The sequence below is a fragment of the Notamacropus eugenii genome, chromosome 6 (genome assembly GCF_028372415.1).
Source record: "Notamacropus eugenii isolate mMacEug1 chromosome 6, mMacEug1.pri_v2, whole genome shotgun sequence".
Lineage (NCBI taxonomy): Eukaryota > Metazoa > Chordata > Mammalia > Diprotodontia > Macropodidae > Notamacropus > Notamacropus eugenii.
In genome coordinates, this window is record NC_092877.1 from 92711904 (window position 1) to 92735706 (window position 23803).

Genomic DNA, 23803 nt, shown 5'->3' on the forward strand with positions numbered 1-23803 from the left:
GCAGCTTTGGCTACCAGTTATTTCTCTGATTAGTTATTTGGCCTTAGCATAACCTGAATTAGTTAACTAGGCAGAAGTCCCAGACTTCAAAGAAGGGGGAATAGTTGAGCTTTGGGAGATTCTAGCTTAGTCAGTATTAAATAACAACCCTTACTCTCGCTTCTCTTTGCTTCCATGTGCTTGGAAAATATTCACAAGGGGAAAAACTTGGACCGAAGGCTGGTAATAAGAAGCTTTTAAAATTAGATCATCTTTATGTATTGGTCATGGCTGTTGCTGCCAAAAATGTTTATTATACAAGACACCCGGGGGTCACTCTGAGGCTGCAGAAACTGAGTTGCCATGGATATGACTATTTGTAATTTTTGGTAGAAAATCTTCATAAAATAGTCCAGTGAAATTGAATGCAACTGCCCACAATTAAGCATAAAGCAAAAATTGTGCTGAAAGAAATACTACTTTATTAGTGAGCATAGAGTAATTGTATCTTTGAACAGGTTCAGGGAAACTAACTGAAAATTAATATTTAAATGAAGAATCTTAGAATTATTTAGCATTAGTAGAATAACAGAAAAACTTCCATTTTTCTTTTCCCCAACTCTTTTGGAATCTCTTCAAGTTTTTGAGTAATACTAGAGAAAATTAAGGTGTAAAGTTTACCCAAACACACTGACAGTCCATAGATGTGAGGCAGTCCGTTAAAATGGAAATAATTTTTCAGTACCAGAAAATATGATTCATTTTGTAAATGATGCAGAACTATCAAATGATGCATTTTTATCCAGTATTCTTCCAGCTTTTTGCATCAGGCATAGAAAACAATCTCAGGGTCTAATTTAGAGCAAAAACAAAGACCTGTATGCTAAGTTAATGTGATAATTGAGAGCAAGAAAATGCACCTAACCACAAAAACTGGAAGGAAAATGAATTGTGAAGTTATTACTGGTTTCTGTAGTATCCTAACTTGTGCTCATAAATGAAATCAAAATACATACATGTATTCTCTCCGTCCCTTTGCATCTAATTCTTCCTTTCCATATGTGCTTTTCTTTCGCCCAGAAGTAGATTGGAATCCTTCAGATTTCCAGGAAACTCAATTTAAATGCAATAAAAATTTTAGTATATTAAAATTCTTAAGTATTAGGAAATTCCTCTGGTTGAACATCTTTCTAAAATAAGTATATTTCCTATATAGGCAGAAGACTGGTTGAGTTTACATTTGATTCCTATGACCTTCACCGTCCTCAGGGTCATGGTTCAATTCTTACTGTGCAGAAATAAGAATTGAGCAAGTTATGCTGAAGCCAGGTACTCTTGGTGCCCAGAACGTCTTTCTTCTGGTTTGGCTCTTTGTCTTAGGATCCGAATCAAACATACATTTAAAACAAAACCTAGTCCAGTAGGTGCTTAATAAATGCTAGTCAACTTAACTTGGATTTGTTGAGGTTTTCTTGTGGTTACAATCTCAGAGTTAGGAGAGAAAAATAAAATTTCTGATTTTATAATACTACTTAATCCCGTTTTATGCCACCCTGAGCTCTCTGGGCTGAAATGGAGCTAAAGGATTCTAAAACTGGCCAAATTGAGAATGGAATGGGTATCCCAGGACTCCACTGCAACTAAAACAAAAACCCTGGAGGAATGTTACTGAAATTCAAGAAGGTGGAAAGGACAAAAAAAGTGTTAAATAAGTCCTCTAAGAGTTCTGAAGATGGCGTCTGAAGTCTTGTTTCTTTTATGATCAAAAAAAGATCCCTCTTCCCCACCAAGCCCCTTATGGAGCTAAAACTCTACTTATTGAAGTGAGCCTAGTTGAAAGAGAGCATTCTCTAGTTGTATTTACCTAGAAGGGTGTGACATTTGCTCTTCCTACAGTCTGTTTGTTTATAAATAAACCACACCTTCCTGCTATTAGAACTCCACCCTGGTCTTGAAGATTCCTTCAAGATAAGTCAGAGTCCTATCCTGCTATATAGTACCAGTCACTTATTTTTCCTAAGTGAACTTTAAAAGTGCATTTTTATTAGTAAAAAGTTGAGGAGGGAAAATGGCATTTACTATGAAATTTCAGAATATGGATATTTCATTTTTTAAAAAAGAGCATTGAATTCCTTTGGCAGAGCTCTCCTGTGTATGCTGTGGTAACACACAATCTCAAAATTTTGATTCTTCTAGGCTAAATCTCTTTGATGTATGCAAGTGGTTATATGAAAGAAGTCCACTCTATTTCTTCCTAAGTCCACCCCTTTCCTAGGTGAACTTCTGAAGGAATGAGTGAAATTGTCTCCTTGGTAGAGTGTGGGGAGGGGAAAATTCAAATTCTGGCTTTGCTATTCTGTATAACCTCCATAATTCACTTACTGTCTCTAGGTCTTAGTTTCTTCACGTGTAAAATGTGGGGGTTGATCAGGGATTCTTAATTTGAGGACCAGGAACTTGTTTTCTAAAAATATTTTGTATTTATGTAAATTAATTTTAATTTTATGTATTTAAATACAGATAATTTGATTGAAATACCAAGTCACTTAGCCTCTCTGATACTCATTTTTCTTCTGTAAGACTGAGAAGGCACCAAGTTTCCTCCTTTCCTTTCCTTCACTCTGGGCTGCAGCACTTTCCCCCACACACTGAGAATTGGAATTCCCCCAGCTGTGGTGTGCAGCCGGGTCCTCTCACTTACATCTGGAACATAATAGCAGCTCTATCCTTTCAGCCATAAAGCCATCTCCTCCACTGAGAGCCCTGGAAAAAAGAAAGGGAAGGGGAAGGAGAAGAATCCCCAGGCTGGGGCAGTGATTCTAGGGGCCCCCACCCGGTAGGACCTTTTGTTTGTTTTTAGGGGCTGTGATTCCTCCTCAAAACAGATTCTTACTTGGAGAAGAAAAGAGCTAGACCCTATTCAGGCTCAACTTTCTTTTGAGCCAGGAGGTTCATTACCTACTAACCTGCCATTTGGGATTGCTGGTTCATTTAGAGCTGATGGTGCCCTTACAGATCAGAGCTTCTTCAATCACTTTTTGTGCCCAGGACCCCTTTGGCAGTACAATAAAATCTATGAATCCCTTCTCAGAATATTTCTTTCTTTAGAATGACAAAGGAAAGCAGTAATACAGTGCAATTAATGAAATATTTTTTCAAAAAACAAGTCCATAGTCCTCAGGTTAAAAACCCATGATCAGCTCCTCAGAGGTCCAGAGAGATTAAGTGAGTTGCCCTAAGGTTACACAGGTAGGTGGCAGTCAGCAAGCGGGCTGATATTTGAACTCAGGTCTTCTGATATTCTTTATTGCTCATCTCTGGGGTAACAAGTAAATTTAAAAGTTAACAATACGATTCTGAGGCTTCAGTACTTTTAATTATTGACATTATGGTGTTAGCGGACAAGCTTCATAATCACTCACATTTATTTATACTACACCTTAGAGTTAATTGGTTAGCTCATGTTATTCTCATGGTGACCCTGGGAGCCAAGTGCTCTTCCGAAGCCTCATTTTTACAGACAAGGAAACAGTGCTTCAGGTATTTGTCACATGTTGGAACCTAGATCTCAGTTCAGGTGTGTAGCAATTTATTCCTCTCCTACTCCCAACTCACCTTGGACCTTGCTGGGGACATTCCTGCTATCCATTACAATTTCCCATCAAGAGTATTTTAGCTTTAACAAAGGAACTCTTAATAACATAGGGGCGTAAATGTAGAATTGTAAGGGACCTTAAGGATTATCTCATTTGACAGATGAAGAAACTGAGACAGGGAGAGGTAAACTGAAGCAGGGGTTTGTGGATAGCTTTTTTTGATAAATTCTTACTGATTCAAACAATTAAATGATGTACATGTTCTGTTTGCATATTTCTTTCTCTTACTGATGATTAACTCGGCTGATATTTTTTTCTGGTTCTCCTTTTGAGATTTCTTTCAGATGGACTGGATTGGAAGCATTGGGAGGGAAGTGCTGGCTGTAATCAATCAGTAAACATTTATTAAGTATCTACTATGTGCCAGGCACTAAAAGCTTTAAAGGGGAGGAAAAAGCATAACCACAGGCATCTGTGATACCCCATATGGCATGATCATTATAATAGTTGTGGAACAAAATATTATGTGAAGTCATACGGGAAGGTCATGAACTGGTCTCGTGGATGAGGAAAATTTGAGGAGCTGGCATAGCATCTGGGCTTTAAGAATAGGTACAGATGAGGCAGCTAGGTGGCACAAGGTCCCTAGAGTCCAGACGACCTGAATTCAAATCCAGCCTTAGACATTTGATGCTAGCTGTGTGACCTTGGGCAAGTTGCTTACCCACAATTGCTTTGCCTTCTCCCCTCAGAAATAAAGAAAAGAATAGGTACAGATTCAACAGGTAAAGAGGGACAAAGGACATAGGGAAATAATGTGAGAAAGGCATGGAGCCCTGGGAGCTCAGTGTGCATTTTGGGAGGCAGAGTAATTTCCTTTTGGCTGTAGCATAGAGTACTATATGGGGTAATAGGAGAGAAGGCTGGAAAGGCACCAAGACAGGTCCTGACCTGAATGCTTGGAGCTCCAGAGGAAGGAGTTTTTGCCTTTATTCTCTAGGAAATTGGGAGCCAGTGAAAATTATTTCAGCATAGTCATGCTCTGACCATCTGTTCATAAAAAATATAATTCTAGCTGCAGAATAGAAGATGGATTCCTAAACCAATACTGAAGAGAAGGAAATAGAGAAAATCTTCAGATCTTTATATAGCAGTACTGCTTAGAACTTTGGCAGGGAGAGGAACATCCAATCATATTTTGAAGACCTGCAAATTTTTTAGACATTTTCCCCTCCACATTCAAATACTGTTATCAGTGATACATTTTTATGACCACTGGTATTCTGGGAGAAGTACTAGTTCTTTTTCTCTCCAGTATTATTCCTGCTTTTGATTTGATTTCTTTCTGAGCCAGAACTCTCGGTAATTTGCATGACTTTGTTATAAAGGGAGTGTTTCAAGATGGGTAGGTAGGTAATGAGCTATAACTATGCTGCTCAGGTGATCAGAGTATACACCCAAGGCACACGCCCTCTATGAACCTTTTATCTGTCATGCAGTAGGGAGAAGTATGTTGCACACCTGAGAATTCTCTCCAATATTAAGATAATACTAAGTGGTGGTGTAAAACCCAGCTAATTATAATTGCTTATTAGCTCCACCTAAATAATTAAAATAAATGCATCTTTTATAAGGTTCAGGTAAACATCTCAGCAAAATTCTTTAGCCAGATAGTTCTATTAATGACGATTGATTGTCTTCGTTTGTGGTGCAATAAGATTTGAAATAATTAGTCATGTACACAGGTCTGTGTAGCTAAATCTTATCTTAAACTTTGTGATTTGTTCTTGTGACCCCTGTGTCCCTAAATAGTTTCCAGTATTTAAGAGAGAAAATGAGTTATTATAGAATAAAAGAAGATTCATTGGAAACCAAGGCACAAGCCAAAACTGCCCATGATGTTTATGAAGCTTTGTCTTATTGTGTTTTTTTCCTCCCTTAGTTTATGGTTTGAAAAATTTGAGAGTGTTATTAAATTTTAAAATCCTCCCCAACCTAAATTCCTAGTTGTCTGAAACTTGCCACATTGGATAGCGGAAGCCAACAACTGCAACCGCCAAATATGTACTGTTTGCCTGGAAGTGATATGTGGGGCCCCACAGAAGTCTAAGCACAGGATGCGACAGAGTACTTGTCCTATTCCCTCACTCCTTGGGACACGTAGGCAAGGCAGCCAGGACCATAGGTTGGCAGATGGTTCTGACTTCAGTCATTATGTTAACCTGATAAATCATCTCCAGTAGGAAAAAGCCATTGATTCGAATAAATTAGAGACTTTCTCACCATGTTTTGTGCTTTAGCAGTGTATATATGTGTATACACAAATGTGAGTATACGTGTGTATTACGTATTTTATGGATGTAGGCTGTAGTCATTCTTAAGGAGTTGGTACTGCCAGAGGATTAATGAAGTCTTTCTTCGTAAGAGGCAGTGTGACAATGGGTGATGATAATAATAACCAACATTTATATAGGGCTTACCATGTGCACTGTGTTAAGTGCTTTTCAGTTATTATCTCATTCGGTCCTCAACACAACCCTGTCAGAAGGAGGTAATTAATATTATTATCCCCATTTTACAAAAGAGGAAACTGAGGCAAGCAGCAGTGTGACTTGTCCAGGACCACGCAGTTAGGAAGTATGTGAGGTCACATTTGAACTCAGTCTTCCTGACTCCAGACCCAGCTCTCTATCATTTGTACCACCTGGTTTACTACATGGTCAGTAGAGGGCCATCCTTGGAACTAGGAAGGCAGTCTGAGTTCAGTTCCTACCTTTGACGTAGACTGACCCTGGTTCTCTAGGCAATGCTATAGGACTAGAAGTTGTATGAAGATGACTGCTGCGTTGGTAGAGGACTGTCAGGATAAACTTCAGTTTTAACCCCAGTCCATGGTTTGCTACTTGTAGGATCTTAGAGAATTGCTTTCTGAGCCTGGGTTTCCATAATCTATTAAAATGAGGGGGAGTTAAATTAGGAAGGTCCTTTATTTAGAGATTATTTGGGTTCTAAATCCTGTGAGTCTGGATGCAGAGCTTGTATTGAGGCCTTATAAGGCGGTTTCCATACTTGGATTGATCAAAATACTCAAGGAATGGGATGATCAGGATGATGTTTATTTCCTGCCTTTACTGAGAGTTAAAAATTTCTTTTATTAAAAGTCTTCAAATATATGCTTTTGTGACTTAGTTTTTCAGTCGTTTCAGTTGTGTTTGACTCTTTATGACCCCATTTGGGGTTTTCTTGGCAAAGTTGCTAGAGTGGTTTGCCATTTCCTGCTCCAGGTCATCTTATGGAAACAGGACTGAGTGACTTGTCCAGGGATACAGCTAGTAAGTTTTTGAGATCAGATTTGAACTCAGGTCTTCCTGACTCTAGGCCCTCACACTCCCTGCACTTTGCCACCTAGCTTGTAGGTAAAATACATTTAAACAGTAGACTAAATGGAATCCAGTACTCAGAATGGTGATGTTGAGGCCAGTCAGCCTTGTAAGGCTTTATAGATGTTGTGGAGATGTATCTATAACTAGTCTGTTTAGCATATCTCTAAAGATATGAAAGATTAGATTCTGTGTTCTGATTTCAGGATAGGCTCTGAAAGTGTTTTTGATCACTGAGTTTTGAGTGTTTTATAAATCTGATCTGTTGTTTTTGCTTAAGGCAATATAAAAAGGGGGAAATTCCACTTAATTTAAGGTTTTAGCTACTTGCTGTTTTATTAGGGACAGAGAAAAAGGAGTGAAACTAAGAGAGAAAAGTTGCTCTTTGCCGAATCAAAGCAATTAGAAATTGTTGATTTTTTGTAAAGTTTATGATCAGAGCAAGACCTTTTGTCTTTAGTGAGACCTCCAATTGATGGAAACTTTTTTTTGGTTTCCATTGTACTGTATTTAATTGCAATGTCAAAAACTTAAACCCTCACTGTACGTTCCTTACTAGAGTCTTGTTGACTTTGCTCTGAACCTGGTGTCATTTTTGGCTCCATGCCTTCTATGGTGGTACTAGGTCCTTGGTCCTGTAATATCTTTGGAGGGTTTTGGTGGGGTTGGGGGTAGAAGGTGTTTTCTGTATAAATCATTGCTGCCACAGAAGTCCTGCTTACTTGCCTCCTTATGGCCTGGAGGTGACCCTGTGTTCTTAAAAGTTTGCCATTCCAATGCAAGCTCTAGCAGGCCCTGCCAAGCTGGAAAGACTTTAGGTCTGTGCCAGTGATGGAGGCCATATGTCTGCTGTTTTGAGGACCAGCCTAGCCAAAGACCAGCCTGCATGCTCTTGAAAACTCCCTGCCCAGCTGCAGAGATTGACAACTACAAAATCATAGACCCTTGAATCGGCATGTCGCGAATTTTTAAAGTGGAAATGTGCATGCATTTTTAAGGTTGATTTTCCACATTCCCTATTTTTAAAGTGGGAATAGTGTCATTTATTGGGATAGAGACTGGATCTGTGATTTATTTCTTTGGTGTGGGGAATTCTCAGATAAGGAAACTCCTTCAACCAATGTAGTTAGGCCTGTTCTCTGCAGCTTAGAGATATGGCCAGAGCCTGGAAAGGCAGACTTGCCCAGGGTCTCTTAGTATATGTCAGACACAAGAATGTGAACCCAGGTCTCCCTAGCTCCAAAACTGGCTCTCACTGCATCTCATTTTATTTTGAATTGGAGATGCTGAAAACCATCAAGGCAGTGTCATTTTTGAAAATTTGCCTTCTTTTAATTCTGTTTAAAGATTTGTTTTTTTCTCTCCCATAAGAATATCCAACTTCATTTCAGTGAGTTTATGTATCATCTAAACCCTTGGAACCTTATTTCACAAGACTGTCAATTTAGGGTGGTAAGTCATCTAGGCCAACACCCTCATTGGTATAGATGAGAAGATTGGAACCCAAACAAGTCAGCTGACTTGTCCAAGGTCACACAACTCATGAGTGAAAGAGAGAGGATTCAGACACCCAAAATCTCTGACTTTCCTCAGGAAACATAGGGTGCACCTAAATCTCAGTACAAAAGTTGTGCTGGTCTTTTGTCTTTCCAAAAAGTTTAAACTACACTGAAATTAGATTACTCTGAAACTCTTTTAAGAACCAGGCCTATAATTAAGGAATTTGGCTATGCTATAGGTGTGGCAGCTGCTTTAGGCTGGGAGAACTAACTTCTAGCATTATATGTAGCTGGAGTTATTTGTTAAACACTCTTATCTACAGATGGATTGTCTGCCTTGCCCTGGGTTTCCTCACCACCTGAAACTAGGGGTGGGGAACCTGTGGCCTTCTAGGCCCTTAAGTGCAGCCTTTTGACTGAATCCAAGTAAGCTGTATGTCTTACTTTAGTCTTGATGACACAGTTAGATCGGTAGGGGGGATTCCTGTGTGAGTTTTAGGAGAACCATTTTAAATGAAAAGTGCGGACAGATAGATGCCACTATATGTTTATATCATTTATATACATACTCTTTGGGACCAGCCAGTGATCATTAAGTGAGATCTTAAGGTCATTAAGTACAAACCCTAAGGAGCTATGTAAAGCCTAGCTATTCTTACAGTAGTATTTCTAAATTTTGGTTGCTGTGCAATGGATAGCATGCATATATATATATGTGTGTGTGTATATACATATATACATATATGTGTGTATATATGTTACATGCAGATCTGGTCAACCAATCTCTGCTTGGTTCCTCTTTCTGGAGATACGGAGTTGGATGTTGGGGAGGGAGCTCTGAATTGCAGGGTTACTGAACTGCCCCAAGACTCGTTTTCCTCTCCCATAAAACTGGAAATTGGACGTGGTTTTTACAGTCCCTTTCAGCTCAAATGTTCCATGATTCTGTTTCACAAGACAGGCCATTCTGTCATTGGTAATCCCTTTATTAGAATGTTCTAAACTTACATTGAAACAGAATCTGCCTTCCTGATAGGTATATGGAGTCATCGCGCCTCATTCTGTCTTCTGGAGCCATGCATCAGTCCTTTTACCTTGTGATAACCCTTCCAAGATAGCCGCCTCCTCTTAGCCTTCTCTTTTCAGTGTGAAACATCTCCAATTCCTTGGAGGCAACTAACTAGCGCAGTCAATTAAGTGCTAGGCCTGGAATCCGAAAGATACAAGTCCAAATCTGGCCTCACACACTTTCTAGTTGTGGGACCCTAGACAGGTCACTTAACCTGCTTCATTTTCCTCCCATGGGAAATGGAGATAATAGTACCTGCCTTCTCAGGTTGTTGTGAGGATCAAATGAGGTGATATTTGTAAAGTACTTAGCATGGTACATGGTAGATGCTTAATAAATGCTTATTCCTTCTCCTTCCTTACACCCATTTTTCACCTACCATGGATTCAAAACAACTCACCATAGAGTTTGCTATCCTCGATATATTCTAGTTTGTCGCTATAACTCCTAGAATTAATTACAGCATTTTAGACGTCAGACTCCACCTCCCAGGATTCAGACACCTGCCAGTATTCACGTAGCCTATTGCATTAGGTTTTTTCCTTCTTTTTTTTAAGTGTTGCATCATGTTACTGCTTCATGTTGAACTGTCATGTCCCAATTTTGTGTCATTTACATATTTGATAAGTGAATCTTTCATATACTCCCTCCATCCTCCTGAGGTTATTCAGTTCTCTTCGGGTCATTTAAGTCATTTTATCGACAAAATAGACCTTAAGTGAGTTTTGTCAAAAGCTAAAAATCAAGACCTCTTTACATATTATCTCATTGGATCCTCAGAACAACTCCGGGGGAGGTGCTGCTATTTATCCCTATTTTATAGTTGAGGTGGGTTAAGGACCTTGCCCCGAGACACTTTAATAACAACAGACATTATTATCTAATAAGTGCCTGAAGCTGGATTGGAACTTGGATCTTCTCCCAAGCCCAGAGCTTTATCCACTGTGCCATCTAGTTGTTTCTTCCCTACCCAACTTAATTGGAGATAGGGGTTTCTTCAAAGATTCTGTTGGAGTTACTGTGTGTTTTTTAGAACCATATTGACCATACTTCTTGGGCCTCCTAATTTTTGTTTATTTTGCTCAAAAAGTGTATTTTAGGACAATGTGTATAGTAGTTACTTGCAGAGCTAAAGCTCTTAAACTTTTTCAAAATTGTCTCTCCCTCTCACTGTTTTCCCCTTAACCCCATTGAACAGAAGAAAAATAAACAAAATCCTCACAGCAAACAAGCATGGTCCAGGAAAACAAATTCCCACATTGGCAGGGTCGAATTCTGGATTGGATGTTCCCTAGGGTCTCTGGCAGGAGGGTGAGGGGTGTAATTCATTATCAGTACTCTGGCCTCATGGGTTATCATTAAGTCCTAAAGTTTGGAAAGTTGTTTTTCTCAAAAATGCTGCCTTTTACAAATTGTTCTCACTTCATTTGCATCAGATCATGGATGTCTTCCCACTTTCTTCTGAAAGCTTCTTCTGAAGCTTGGGACAAAATAATAATCCGTTGTATTCATGGACCACAATAGATTTAGCCCTTCTGCAATAAGTTGGCATGACTTCAGTTTCCATTCTTGGGATCCTACAAAAACCGTTGTTATACATGGACCTTTTTCCTCTTACTTTGAACTTCAAGGATATAGTACTGGCTGGGTCAAAGGTATATATAGTTTAGCATTTTTGGGATGTAGTCCCAGATTTAAACTATCAAATTTGTTTTTCAAAAAAATTAGTATTTTTCTTCTGATATGCATACGTGGTTTTTTTTTTGTTTACGCAGTTTTTTTTTTTTTCTCCCCAAATAGTCCTATCCATCTAATTTCATGGAACATATGAAGTCAAACAAGTACAGTGTCATTTATTCTGCCCCGAATATGTTACACAATAAATTCTACCCGAACCCGGAAGGCCTTAGTTCTAATGGAATCCAGATGGAACCAGTTGATCTCACAGTAAACAAGCGAAGTTCCCCACCTTCAGCTGGAAGTTCACCTTCCCCACTGAAATTTCAGACTTCTCATAGGCGAGCTTCCCCTGGATTAACTATGCCTTCGCCTAGCCCACCTATGAAAAAGTTCACCCCACCTCCACCTGGTGTACAGCCCTTCAGCGTGCCATTGTCAATCCCTCCAGTGATGGCGGCTCTTTCTAGACACGGCATTCGAAGCCCTGGAATCCTTCCAGTTATACAGCCGGTTGTTGTACAACCTGTACCTTTCATGTACGCAAGTCACCTTCAGCAGCCTATAATGGTGTCTACTGTTCTAGCAGATGAATTGGAAAATACAAGTAGCATGCAAGGTAAGAGTTGCTGATGAGATAGGATGCTGTGAGTTCATCCTGGCTGATAGCTCATAGACTTGAGATGCACATCTGAGACAGAAATTTCTGGATAAGGACAGAAAGGAGCCAGGAACAGTTGAAGCATTAAAAGATGCTGATGGTAGACTTCATCTAAGATATATGAAAAATATTTTTGTTAAAGTGTTGATGGTGGAAAGCCTAATAAAACACATCAATATGACCTCAAATACCATAGAGGATGTAATTGCTGAGATTATTAGGTACCATGGCTATGAACTGCTCTCCATTATGCTTAGAGGACAGCCCCATATGCATATAGGCATTTAATATAAAGCCAGTGCTCCTTTATTAAATTCCTTTTAGATGTAGGGAATTGTCAATAACTATGCACGTTACATCCTTTATTCTTCAACTGATAAATGACAAGAGACTTCAGGGTGGATGGAATATTTTTAAAAACTTTTGGATACTTCTTTCAGGCAAAATAGCTAATCACTGAAACAAAAGTTTCAGTGAGACTTTACGCAGTACTTAATTCTTTCTGTCATATTTGTGATAGGCAAGTAGATCCGTTGGTTTAGAAATAGTGGCTATTCCAAAAGTGTTTTCACAGTGAGATTGGTAAATTGTCGCCATTTTTCAACCAGGACACTTAAACTGATTTCACTTTCTCTTTTCTCCCCGTCCAGTACCTGTAATTGAATCATATGAGAAGCCTATTTTACAGAAAAAAATAAAAATAGAGCCTGGGATTGAACCACCAAGGACAGATTATTATCCTGAAGAAATGTCACCGCCACTAATGAACTCGGTATCCCCTCCACAAGTTGCAATGTTGCAAGAGTAAGTATATGTGGCTCTACCTGTCATTTGCGCAAAACCATATTTGCAGGTTGCAGAGGACATGATACAGTAATAGGATCTACGAGCCCTAATCCGATGAAGTGGTGTACAATAGCCAGGAATGGGTTTGTAGGGGGGTGGTATCTTGTGCCTGACGACAAATTAAAGGAACCCTACAAATAGGTTAAGTAAATAATGACAACAGTTACAAATCTTGGAGGTATTTCCACTACACAGGTTCCATTTTATGTCATTGGAGCCCCATTTTAATGTGGTGCTCTCTGGGCCAGTTGGGGTTATATAATTTAAGTTCAGCATGTGGTTTTATATTACAGGACCAAAACTGCAGCCTCCACTATCCTTTCCACCTTCATACCCTTTTCACTTTCATTCTGTTCTTAATAGAGAACAAGGAGAGTCTTATTTTTAACACCAGAATTTTTTCAGACTCAAGATGACAGTGTTTGCTAGTAGTAGTTCTACTAGTAGTAGTGTTTTCAGTCATATTCACAATAAATCCTGCTTTGATTATTAGAAACTGGGTAAGCCTCAGCTTTCTCATTTTGGTTGTGTGTACACGAGGAGGAAAAAACAATTCTTTGGTAGTATTTTATTTAATGCAAAAACTTTTTTTTTAAATGAGTAAAGGGTTCATGTTTCACCAAGACTGCCAAAGAAGTCCATGGTGATTAAAAGCAAGTGCAATGATAATCCTAAATTTGATTATTATAGATTTTAATTTTGAGAATAGCACCCCATAATTTTAGGATCTCATATTTAAAGTTAGATGGATGTAGGAGGCCATTTAGGTAAAATTCCTCATTTTATTAAGGAGTGCCAGACAGAGTTCAGTTGTCTTGAGTGATCTCATCACTCAGGATGTGGATAGCAGAGCTGGATTCTAACCCAGGTTCCTAACTCCAACTACATTACAACTTGGATATAAACTTTTATTTCTGTTCATTAAAATCTCTAATCAGTACTATTTTTTATTATTGTAACTAATAGCAAAAATCTTATATTTGCACTTATATTGCTAGATAAATGAGTGATTGTTATACTTGGTACTATTTCATAGTGATAAAATACCATTTTTTAACACTACCCAAAACTTGAATACCAGTTAAAGTACCACATAAGTGAATGGTTGCTATCCTTCATGTTACATTACCAAAAGCTTATTAACAAATAAGTTTTCCACTACGTGGACAGTGTGCTGCTAGATGAATTTTGTTCACACACAGATGTGATTAAGTCATGTTTTGGAACATAACCAGTGGTGTCCCACATAGTAAACCAGCTAGCCAGGAAAGAATCACTTGTAACCCTCAGCCTATAGCTTAATAGCATTGCTTCAGACAGTTCCAGTGATATTTCCATTATGTATTCCTTACTCTGGAGGTATTGAATAAGACTTCAAAACTAATTTCTTTGAAGAATGACATGCTGACATGGCGTACTTTAGAATGCTTCAGGTTTGGTTTTGTTTTAAATATATGTAGATACTTTTTTGTGTGGGAGGTCATTGTTATACAAATGTATCCATATTTGGAAAGAAAAGTTTTAAGGGATGGAATGTCTTGCTTTTTTTGTTGATGTTGAATTTTTTTTACTTTTTACTCCAAGCAAACTTAAGTAAAGTCAGCTTAGAAAACTCAGTTAAGAAATGTGTCCTGAAACAGAGATTAAAGATTATCACCTTTTCCAACAGCTACACCATCTTAAAGAGTAGGAAGCTAAGAGTCAGAAGTGAAAACCCCAGACCCTCACTCATCCTTTCTAGCACAGCTTGTCCTAAATTTGGATTCTGAGGAACTTGGGGGAATTGGAGGAGGCGCTTCTCATCAGCAAGCAGGTCCCTCTACTTCTGGCTTTTTAAAAAGCTCTGGGAATACCAGCTCAGATAGTGAGTCTCACAGAAGGTTTTGGCATACCTTTAAGATATCTATCCCCTTATCCCTATATCCTCAAAAGGGTATTTGATTTGTTTTTAATTTTCAAAACAGTTTTTAAAATTTAACAATAGTAGGCTCTTAGCTTTAAAAAAGTGGTGGTAGGAATAGCCTTCTACCCTCAAAACATAAAATTAGCTACTTAAAAGCAGGGAAAGGGTCATTGGGTACATGAAACTACTAACAAGAGTTAAATAATTAGCTCACAGATGTGAAATATTTAAATATTGATTTGTAAAGTTAAAAGACTTTTCTTTTGAAGTATTGCATTAAAATATAAAACATCATAAAGGCTGAAAAATCCCATCTCTTCCCCCCCCAAAAAAATGAAACCTTAAAAGTTCTCCCTTTAACTACCCTTCCCCCACTGCAGTTGACCATACTAGTTCACATGTTATCTGTCCAATGTTTATATTATTGATCTCATCACTCCTAGCTTTTTTTTAAGGATCATAATCTATTAAAAATTCACAGACATAGATTATAATTGTTGGATATTTTTCATAAACAGGTAAATAATATGCTGTTTTTAAGTTTCCTTTCCTTGAAACTTAAACTCAGAAATAAAGTGTTGACAAAGGTGAGAAGTGCATTTTTTTAAAAATTTGTTTTCTTGATGCATTTTAAGTTCCAAACTGTCTCCCTCCTCCCGCTCTCCCCGCTCCCTCCCATTTCTTTCTCTGGAGGTGGATACCATCTTCCTTCATAGGTCCTTTGTGGCAGTTATTCTTTGAACACTCTTGTGGTCACTGTATACAGTGTTCTCTTGGTTCTTGTTTTCACCTTCTGTTATTTCATGAAAGTCTTAAAATGCCTGTTTTCCTAAAATCAGCCCACCTGTCATCTCTTACACTAGAGCAGGATTACATCATGATCAGGCCTCGGCTTGTTCACTTTTTTTTAAAAGGAGAAGTATTTTTGCACTTCAAGCTGAAACACATGAATAATACTTGATGGGTAGGTAGCAAGGTGGTACAGTGTGTACAGCACTGGACCTGTAATCAGGAAGACCTGAGTTCAGATACGGCTTCAGACACTTAGGAACTTTGTGACCCTGGGCAAGTCAGCTAACCCCTGTTTGCCTCAGTTTATGTGTAAAAAGGGGTTAATAATAGCACCTACCTCTCAGGGTTGTTTGTGAGGATCAGATGATATAGTCATTATAAAGCATTTAGCACATTGCTGAGCACATAGGTTGGATTTTTATCGGTTATTAATCATCATTTATTACTATTATCATTATTGTTCAGCATGATTAGAGGAGCAAATTTTTTAAGAGGTGACATTTTTCTCTATAAAGCCTTGTTCTAAGGAAGATTATGCCATTGGAGCAGAAGTGGTCCTGGTTTGGTTTCTCGTTTCCTTAAGCATGAATAGTAGTTGTGTTTTCACCATGATGTAGCAGAAGCTTAATAAATTTTAATTTGAAATTCATCCAGTTTCCCTTCCTCTGTTCTTGTTCCTTCCCTCAGTGATTCTCATGATACCCCCAGATCCTTTCTAGTAGAGCATTCCCTCTCCAGTTGTAACTCTAACATTCATTAAACACCCACTTACTGTAGGTCCTCAGGACCTAAGGAAGATAGGTAAGATGTAATCCCTGCCCCGGAGTGGGGTATAGTCGAGTAGGAGAAATAAGATTCAGGACACAAATGACTGTAATGTGGTTAACTGCATGAGACAGGTCCCAGGGTAGGCGGAGACTTCAGCGGTCATCCCAGAGGGTCTATCCTTAGGGACTTTTCCCCCCTTTTTGTGCCCATTTTCTCCATTCTGTAAACACTTAAAGCATAAAAAATATTTCTATTAGGGACAAGTTGAGACTTGTTGATATTTCAGTCTATATCATCAGATATAAAAATGAAAAAGAATTTCCATTCAGATTGGAGCCAGATGTTATAAGAGCATGTGATCTTCTAATTAAAAGGTGCAAAATATCAAGTACACATATATGAACCCTGAACTACTCTCAGTCCTTAGAAAAATCCTTTTTTAAAAATTAGTTAAGCTTCTAGACTGAGTTTCAACTTTTTCTTAAGCAGTAGGGGTAATTTCCCTTAATATGCCTATTGAATATATTGATTATCCTGTTTATGTAGTGTTTTAAAGTTTACAAAGCACTTTACTCACAGGATCTTATTTGAGCACTTAGCACCTACTATGTGCAGAGTGCTAAGAGATGAAAAAAGTTAAAACCAAGGTTACTGACCAGCTTTTAGTAAGATGTGTCGTTAGTGATGGTTCTTCAAAGTTCCGTTTGAGAGAGGTGTGCATTTACAGGAATATATGTACCTGTGGGGTTAAAGCTGGAGTATGCTGTCTGTGAAGGTGGAAAGCAACTTTAGACATCCTGTGGGCGTGATGGCCGCCTGAACTGTTCTTTGAGGAGTTGATGCCTGGGGTAAAGGGAGACCACACCCGCCTGCCAACACCAAACAGGAAATTCTCAGCTACTCTAAAAGGAGTGGCAATGACCATAAAGCCTTCTCTTTGTGTAGACAAAGGAATGATTGCTTTGATGACACAGAAAAACTATTATTTAAAAATTAAGAGTAAATTTTCTTTTATTAGAGACCACTCCCCCATCCCCCTCCCCAAGGTAAATCTTAAAAGTATCATTGCTGGAGACAGGAATTTGGCCTATGGTTTTATTGTTTAGTATAGTAAACTCAAGGCAGCTTAGGAAAAGTATCTAATCATTTTACTTCTATGGTAAAATACTGTTAAGTGGATAAAACTAAAAAAATAAGGTGATTACAGGTGCTTATGAATGAACCTAAATTAATTGGCGTAGAATTATTGAAGGACACAAGGTTAGACTCTTTGTCTGGAATTTTAAGATTTTTTAAATTAACTTTTAATAGGAACCACCCTTCAGTCATAGTGCAGCCTGGAAAGAGACCTTTACCGGTGGAGTCTCCAGATACACAAAGAAAACGCAGGATACACAGATGCGATTATGAGGGATGTAATAAAGTCTACACCAAGAGCTCTCACTTGAAGGCCCACAGAAGAACACATACAGGTATGAGTAGGCACATATTTATTTTTATTTATTTTATTTTCTTTTGAAGAAGGACTTGACCAGGGTAGCTTTGGACAGTAAGTAGCTGTAGTCTTTCAGAATAAACAGAATAACAAAGATAATAGCATTTATTTAACTGTAACATTTGCAAAGTGCTTTACTAATATTCCCTAATTTGATCCTTACAACAACCCTGGGAGGTAGTATTCCCATTTTATAGTTGTGAGGAAACTTTAGTTAGGCAGAGGGTAAGTGACTTGACCCAAGGTCACATAGTTACTCACTGTCCAAAGCTGGATTTGAACTCAGGTCTTCATGACATCCAAGTGTACAGTTTGATCTACTGCACCACCTAGGAACAAAGATAGTGTGGAAAATTTTGAAGTTGGATTTATGAGGGGAGGAAAGGGGTGCAAAATATGTGCAAAAGAGAAGTAATTGTCAGTTTTAACAATGAGGACTGAGCAACAGATGCCATTTGGAGTCTTTGTTGACCAGGGAAGGTCAGGAAAGCAAGTGTTCAGACTGATGGATTGTATCCATATCTGCATCCCTAGCACTAGGGTTCTAGGAAGTGTTGCCCTGTCTTAATTTGCCCTGTGTTTGAAGTCCACAGTATTCTAGGAGCCACACTTAGGACCTCCTGGGCTCTTGCGTTTTAGAGAAACATAACCTGACCAGAGGTCATGGGCAGGCATCATCGTATCATGGAAATAATCCTGGGTTTCTGGTCCTGGCATAACCACAGTTCTAGTTGCTTGACCTTGGCACATGACTTCTAAACTTAGGACCCATTTGGGAATGGGCATCAAATGACCTCTGAGATCTCTTCCAGCTCTGTCAGTTGGAACATTTAGAATTCTCTTGGCAGTTAATATTTATACTTTTAGAACCCTAAGTACTACATGAGGCATATGCCACCTCAAAATTAGCAAAGGAGATTCAGACCTAGAAAAGTCCCATCAGTCTTTTAATTGGCATTTCTCAAAACAGTGGTAATAATAAAATGAATCTGCTGGGATCATAGAGTTTTATTTAGTGTTAAAACATGGACCATAGAGTTCATTTAGTCCAATCTCCTCATCTTTCCTGATAGGGAAACTGAGGCCCAGAGGGGTTGTGACTTTGTCCAAGATCAGGCAGCTCACAGCACATATTTGAACCCAGGTTTTTCTGATGCTAAATCCAGTGCTCTTTCCACTACACTCAGCCTCTCAAATAAGCTTAAGACTCTGAATCAAGTGTATTTATCACACTTCCTGGCAGAGGATAGGCCCCCAAACCTGCTGTGGCTGGTAGTAGTTCCCAGGACTCTTGTTCAATCCTGCTTTTTGCTTTAGAAATAACTTTGAAACTTCCATCTCTTGGCACAGATTCAGTTAAAAATTCAAAAATTAATCCATCTGCCTATCCTTCTAAGGAACTATGTTTTAAGTCTTCATAGGGGAAATGTCCTGGAAGCACAATATTCATTGAACCTTACAGTAGAGAACGTTAAGCAGTCTTTGGCTATGTTGTTAATTACATTTCTTCTTTTTACAAAATAGTCATGTTCCCTTTTTTCTTTTGCAGGAGAAAAACCCTACAAATGTACATGGGAGGGATGTACGTGGAAGTTTGCTCGGTCTGATGAACTAACAAGGCATTTTCGAAAACATACTGGGATTAAACCTTTCCAGTGTCCAGACTGTGACCGAAGCTTCTCTCGCTCTGATCACCTTGCTCTACATAGGAAACGCCACATGCTAGTCTAAACACATCCATCTCCTGGATCAACTCCTTTTTCTCCCACCTCTCGCCGTCTCCCTCCCTTTCTCTAACTCATTTTTTTACATGTACATTTTAATTTTGATTCAGCGGGTCTGAATCACTGAGTTTATACCATTAAAAACTTCCATATGGTCAGTAATAGATGGTATCTAACCCTCCTTTCTCCTTACCACGGGTCAGACCTAAAGAATGTGAACACTTTTTTTTTTCTGGGGATGCTAAGCAAACCCCTCCTATAGACATGTTTAATGTACTGCAAATAAGGGAATGTGTAAATTAACATAGCTATTTGTCGGTTTCTCCGTGTATTCAGTCATCATATATTGACAAACCAGTAAACGTATTAGAAATACAATATCCAGACTGCTAGTTCTTGCCAGAGATCTTCATGCTTATGTGCCCTAGTAACTTGTTTGATGGAAAAAAAGGTTAACTAAAACTGTTGAAGGTAAGACGCTAATATGGCCAACTCTTCATTATTCTCAGTGGATCCCACTTGTCAGAAACTGGATTTATCATCTCATCTAAATTACGTTCTTTGGCAGTATTCATTGTCTCCACCTTCCTGTATCAGCCCAGTAGAAAATGCTTTTAAATGGGCTGATGAGTTACTGCTGCTCTTGCGGTCTGAGAGGGAATGAATGCCCTCTGTGTCCGTCATAAAGTGGGGAGCAAGGAGGACTGGGGATTGGGTTTGGGGGAGAGACCAGGAGAGCTGGGTAACCTGGTGTTAAGACTGCCTCTTCGAATCTACCGTTTTATTTGAAGGGCTTCAGATCCCCAGAACGTCAGATGCACCAGCATAAGCACACTTCTGGCATGGGCCGGTGTGCTGGCACACCCTGGGAAAGCATTTTCATCAGCCCTTATGTTATACTTCATGGCAAAGGTGAAGGAGATTGCTTTCCCACTGCCTCATCCCTAGCCCTGGGGTCTTCCACCATATTCAGCCCATGTTCTGTGCATGCCTGAGCACGTTCGTACCATGATAAAGCACAAAACCACCTAAGTTCTCTAACATTGGGTCATCCGTGCAACCATATGGATGAATAATTGAAGAGTTGATCAAGGTAACAGTGCGGAAAAAATGCCTTCTTTAGCTTAGTAATCTTTTGGGTTCCCAATGGCATCTTATATCTGCACATAGCTTTTAAACGATGAAATATTTAATATTCCCATAACGTAATAGGTTACACACACACACACATTCACACACTCACACTCATGCAGAAACGATTCTGCATGAGCTATAATATTGCCAACTTGGCTCTCATCTGTGTTTGTAATAAACCTCTTAAAGAAGCATCTGTTAATGCTTTGGTAGATTCATTCAATTTAAGACCTCTAAGTGACACTTTGTAAATATAGCTAGTTAATACAAAGCGCGCACACACACCCCCATACTTCAGTAGCAGATTTCCAAATAATTGAGCAAACCACCATTCAGGGATTCATGTCTGTCGATTCACAATTATTCACCTTACTGAGTAGCATACTCAGAAATCCCCAACAGGATAATAGGGAACTGACAAGATTCCATCCATGGTAAGTACCCAAACAGTGGGATGAACATACCAAAGTTGTGACCCCTACTTGAATTAAAATCTGAAATAAGCAGAACTAATTCTGTGAGGAAGTTCTTCTTCAAAAGCTGGCTTTTGAACACTACCATCACTATTGGATATTTGGGAGTACATATATTGTGTTCTAAATTAGCAGAGAGGCACCCAAGACTATAAGTGGGCACCTATGATTAAATGTGTTGCCGTTCTTTGGCACAGGGAGGAGAGAGGAGCACATGAGAAGTTTATCCCTTCGTACCATTCAACTGATACTGTTTAAAAAAAAGTGTTAATGGGTTACAAAAGAAGGCTTGTGTAATTCGCTGTCTTGAAGATTCCATCACCTTTTGAATCCTGGATGAATTACGTGGGACAGCCAGTTGGGATGGTAGTAAATGAAGCATTGGGAAATCCAAGTCATTTTCCAGGAAGTCAAGTATGAAATAGTTGTGTTTTTCAAATTTCTATGCCCAATTTCTCCAGCATTGATGACCCACTTTAAAAGTGAGATTACTGTATTTTGGTTGATAAAAGATGTTTTGGGAGTGAATATGTTACCTTGGCTTATCTGAATTAGTTTTTTTTCCCTAAGTATTGCAGAACTTTATTCAGTTTATGGATTAAAATAACAGATTCATAATTTGATTCCTTCTCCCCCCCCCCCAAAAAAAAATAACATGAAGGGGTTTGTTGCCAGAATATCTTGAATTGCAGTTACATTCTCAAGAACCAACATGGAAAGGAATAAAAAGGACATCTGACCAAATGACCATAATTTGTGTTGTTGTACCCTCAAAAAAGTAACCTGTATGATTCTGTTACTTGTATGGGTCTGTATAATGAGATGGGGTGCACTGAAGTTTGTGGTGTTAGAAATAGTGAACACAAGCTTTCAAAGATAATCATCAGTGCTTTTTCATTTGTTTAGTATTGGTTTGTTTCAGTAATGAAGAGCCATCAACAATTAACAAAAAGGAAAGCAACCCTGAGAAATGATTGTGTTCCTCTGTATTTTTAGTTTAATATTTGGCCTTTTACCAAATTCTCCTTTATGAATATTGTATTTTACTATCATAGGTGAAAGTTCTAGTCTCTTAGCAATTTTTAGCTGTTTATTGTGGAAGGACTCAAATACAGCATAATCTTGAAATGCCCTTGAACATATTTTTATGTTATATACCCTATCATTCTCAATGGTGGTTTTAGTAACAACATCCGTAATCAACTATAATTGTTTATATACATGGAATTTTTTTAAAATTCCATTTATTATAGGATTTCTTGAATTAAGTGTCATGGGGAAGAAATCAGGAAATTGACATTAAATCTGTCTTATGGTAGAGTTTTTAAATGTGAATCTACATCTTCAATGGGCATTAACTTTCTAATGGACTTTTGGGTTGGGGGATGTATTAGCAAAATAGCTACTACATGCAACTAAGGAGATGCTAAATTAGCAGAAGGTTCTCTAGAGCCTTGAAACAAATTCATAGGAGAACTGGACGTATATTTTTTTAAATGAAACTGATCTGCACTATCAGTATTGCACTAATAAAGAATTTTAGATGATTTTGCTGATACTGTATAGCCCTGTGTATCATTTGTGATCAGAAAATTTTTAAAGACAATCTCTTCAAGGGAAGCAGGTTGGGCAGTGATCTGGTTTGTTTAAAAAATATACCATAGTTCTTGATTAATCCCTGGAGTACATAAAGTTGGTCAGAGTATGTTGTCTTCTGTCTCCTTTCAGTCAAGGTTAACAACTTCTAAAATGACTGAAGATTCTTCTTAAAATAAAGCCATTTTACACGCATTAAACAAGGGCTACAATGTTATGTTTTACAAATTCTAGCACTTTTTTCCCCCATGCTATTTATGTACTTAATGTTAGAGGGTCAAAATAATCTGCTTAGCATCTCTTAAACCATACCTGCCAATATAGCAGGATTATTACATTTACAGTACTTTAATACTTGTGTAAACTATGCAGAAATTTTTAATAAAGTGTAATATATTTTATAAGCTAATAAGACTGAATGGGTAAAAGGTTTTTAGCATGCATTAGTATACCTTGCAAATACTGAAACATTTTGGTAATCTTTCTTACTAAAGATGTGAATGTTTAATGTACCTTCACTGTTTCTACTTTGGTAGTCCAATGGGAATTCAGTAATGACATTTTGTCATGTCAAACTGTGAACATAAATTTGTACTGTACAGTCCTCATATACTATATACCATATGCAATATATGTATTATAAACTTGTTAATAAAACCATCTGAATATTAAATGTGATCACATGATTATTATGCATGACCCACAAAAGATCATAGGGTAAAAGACACTTCCTGAAAGGGAAAAACCTCTGGTCTGCTGCTGGAGAACCTTCCCTTACTTACACAATTAGTTATAGGGGAAAGCCACAAAATGAGGTGAAGTAGAAGGGCATTTTGTAAGTAATAGCTATCATTAATATAGCATTTTAGAGCTGAAGAAACTGAAGTAAAGAGGTTGAATGATTTGCCTAGGGCCATAGCTGGTAAGTGTCTGAGGCTTGATCTGAACTTGGACCTTTCTCCTACCTACGCCCCTCATTGTAGCCACTGTTCCACCTAGCTGCTTTTAGGCAGAGGATCTGGGTTCATAGTCCTCATGTGCTACTTGACTGCTTGTGTGACTTTTGTAAACCTGTGTGTCTGTGGACTTTGGTTTCTTTTCTGCTTGAACTCCTGTGGTTGTGTTTGGATAGCAAACATTTTTCAGAATATTTTATCGGCACACTAAACCTGCTCTCAGAAAGACACTTTTTGGACTAAGATACGTTAAAG

The 23803-nt window shown here is 38.3% G+C and overlaps 1 protein-coding gene across 10 annotated transcripts in view; it reads left to right on the forward strand.

The window, feature by feature from the left end:
- KLF3 (KLF transcription factor 3) overlaps positions 1–23265 on the forward strand; it is a 39161-nt gene extending 15896 nt beyond the window's left edge. For 9 of the 10 annotated variants that reach the window (XM_072620481.1, XM_072620478.1, XM_072620476.1 and 6 more), the window contains exons 3-6: positions 11324–11819; positions 12512–12665; positions 17482–17642; positions 19215–23265. In XM_072620481.1, the coding sequence (XP_072476582.1) occupies positions 11324–11819; positions 12512–12665; positions 17482–17642; positions 19215–19396 (993 nt within the window). In that variant the 3' untranslated portion in view covers positions 19397–23265. Of the gene's footprint in view, positions 1–10959; positions 11179–11323; positions 11820–12511; positions 12666–17481; positions 17643–19214 lie in introns of all 10 variants that reach the window. The other variant, XM_072620474.1, reaches the window with a different exon arrangement.
- Positions 23266–23803: the final 538 nt, after the last annotated feature.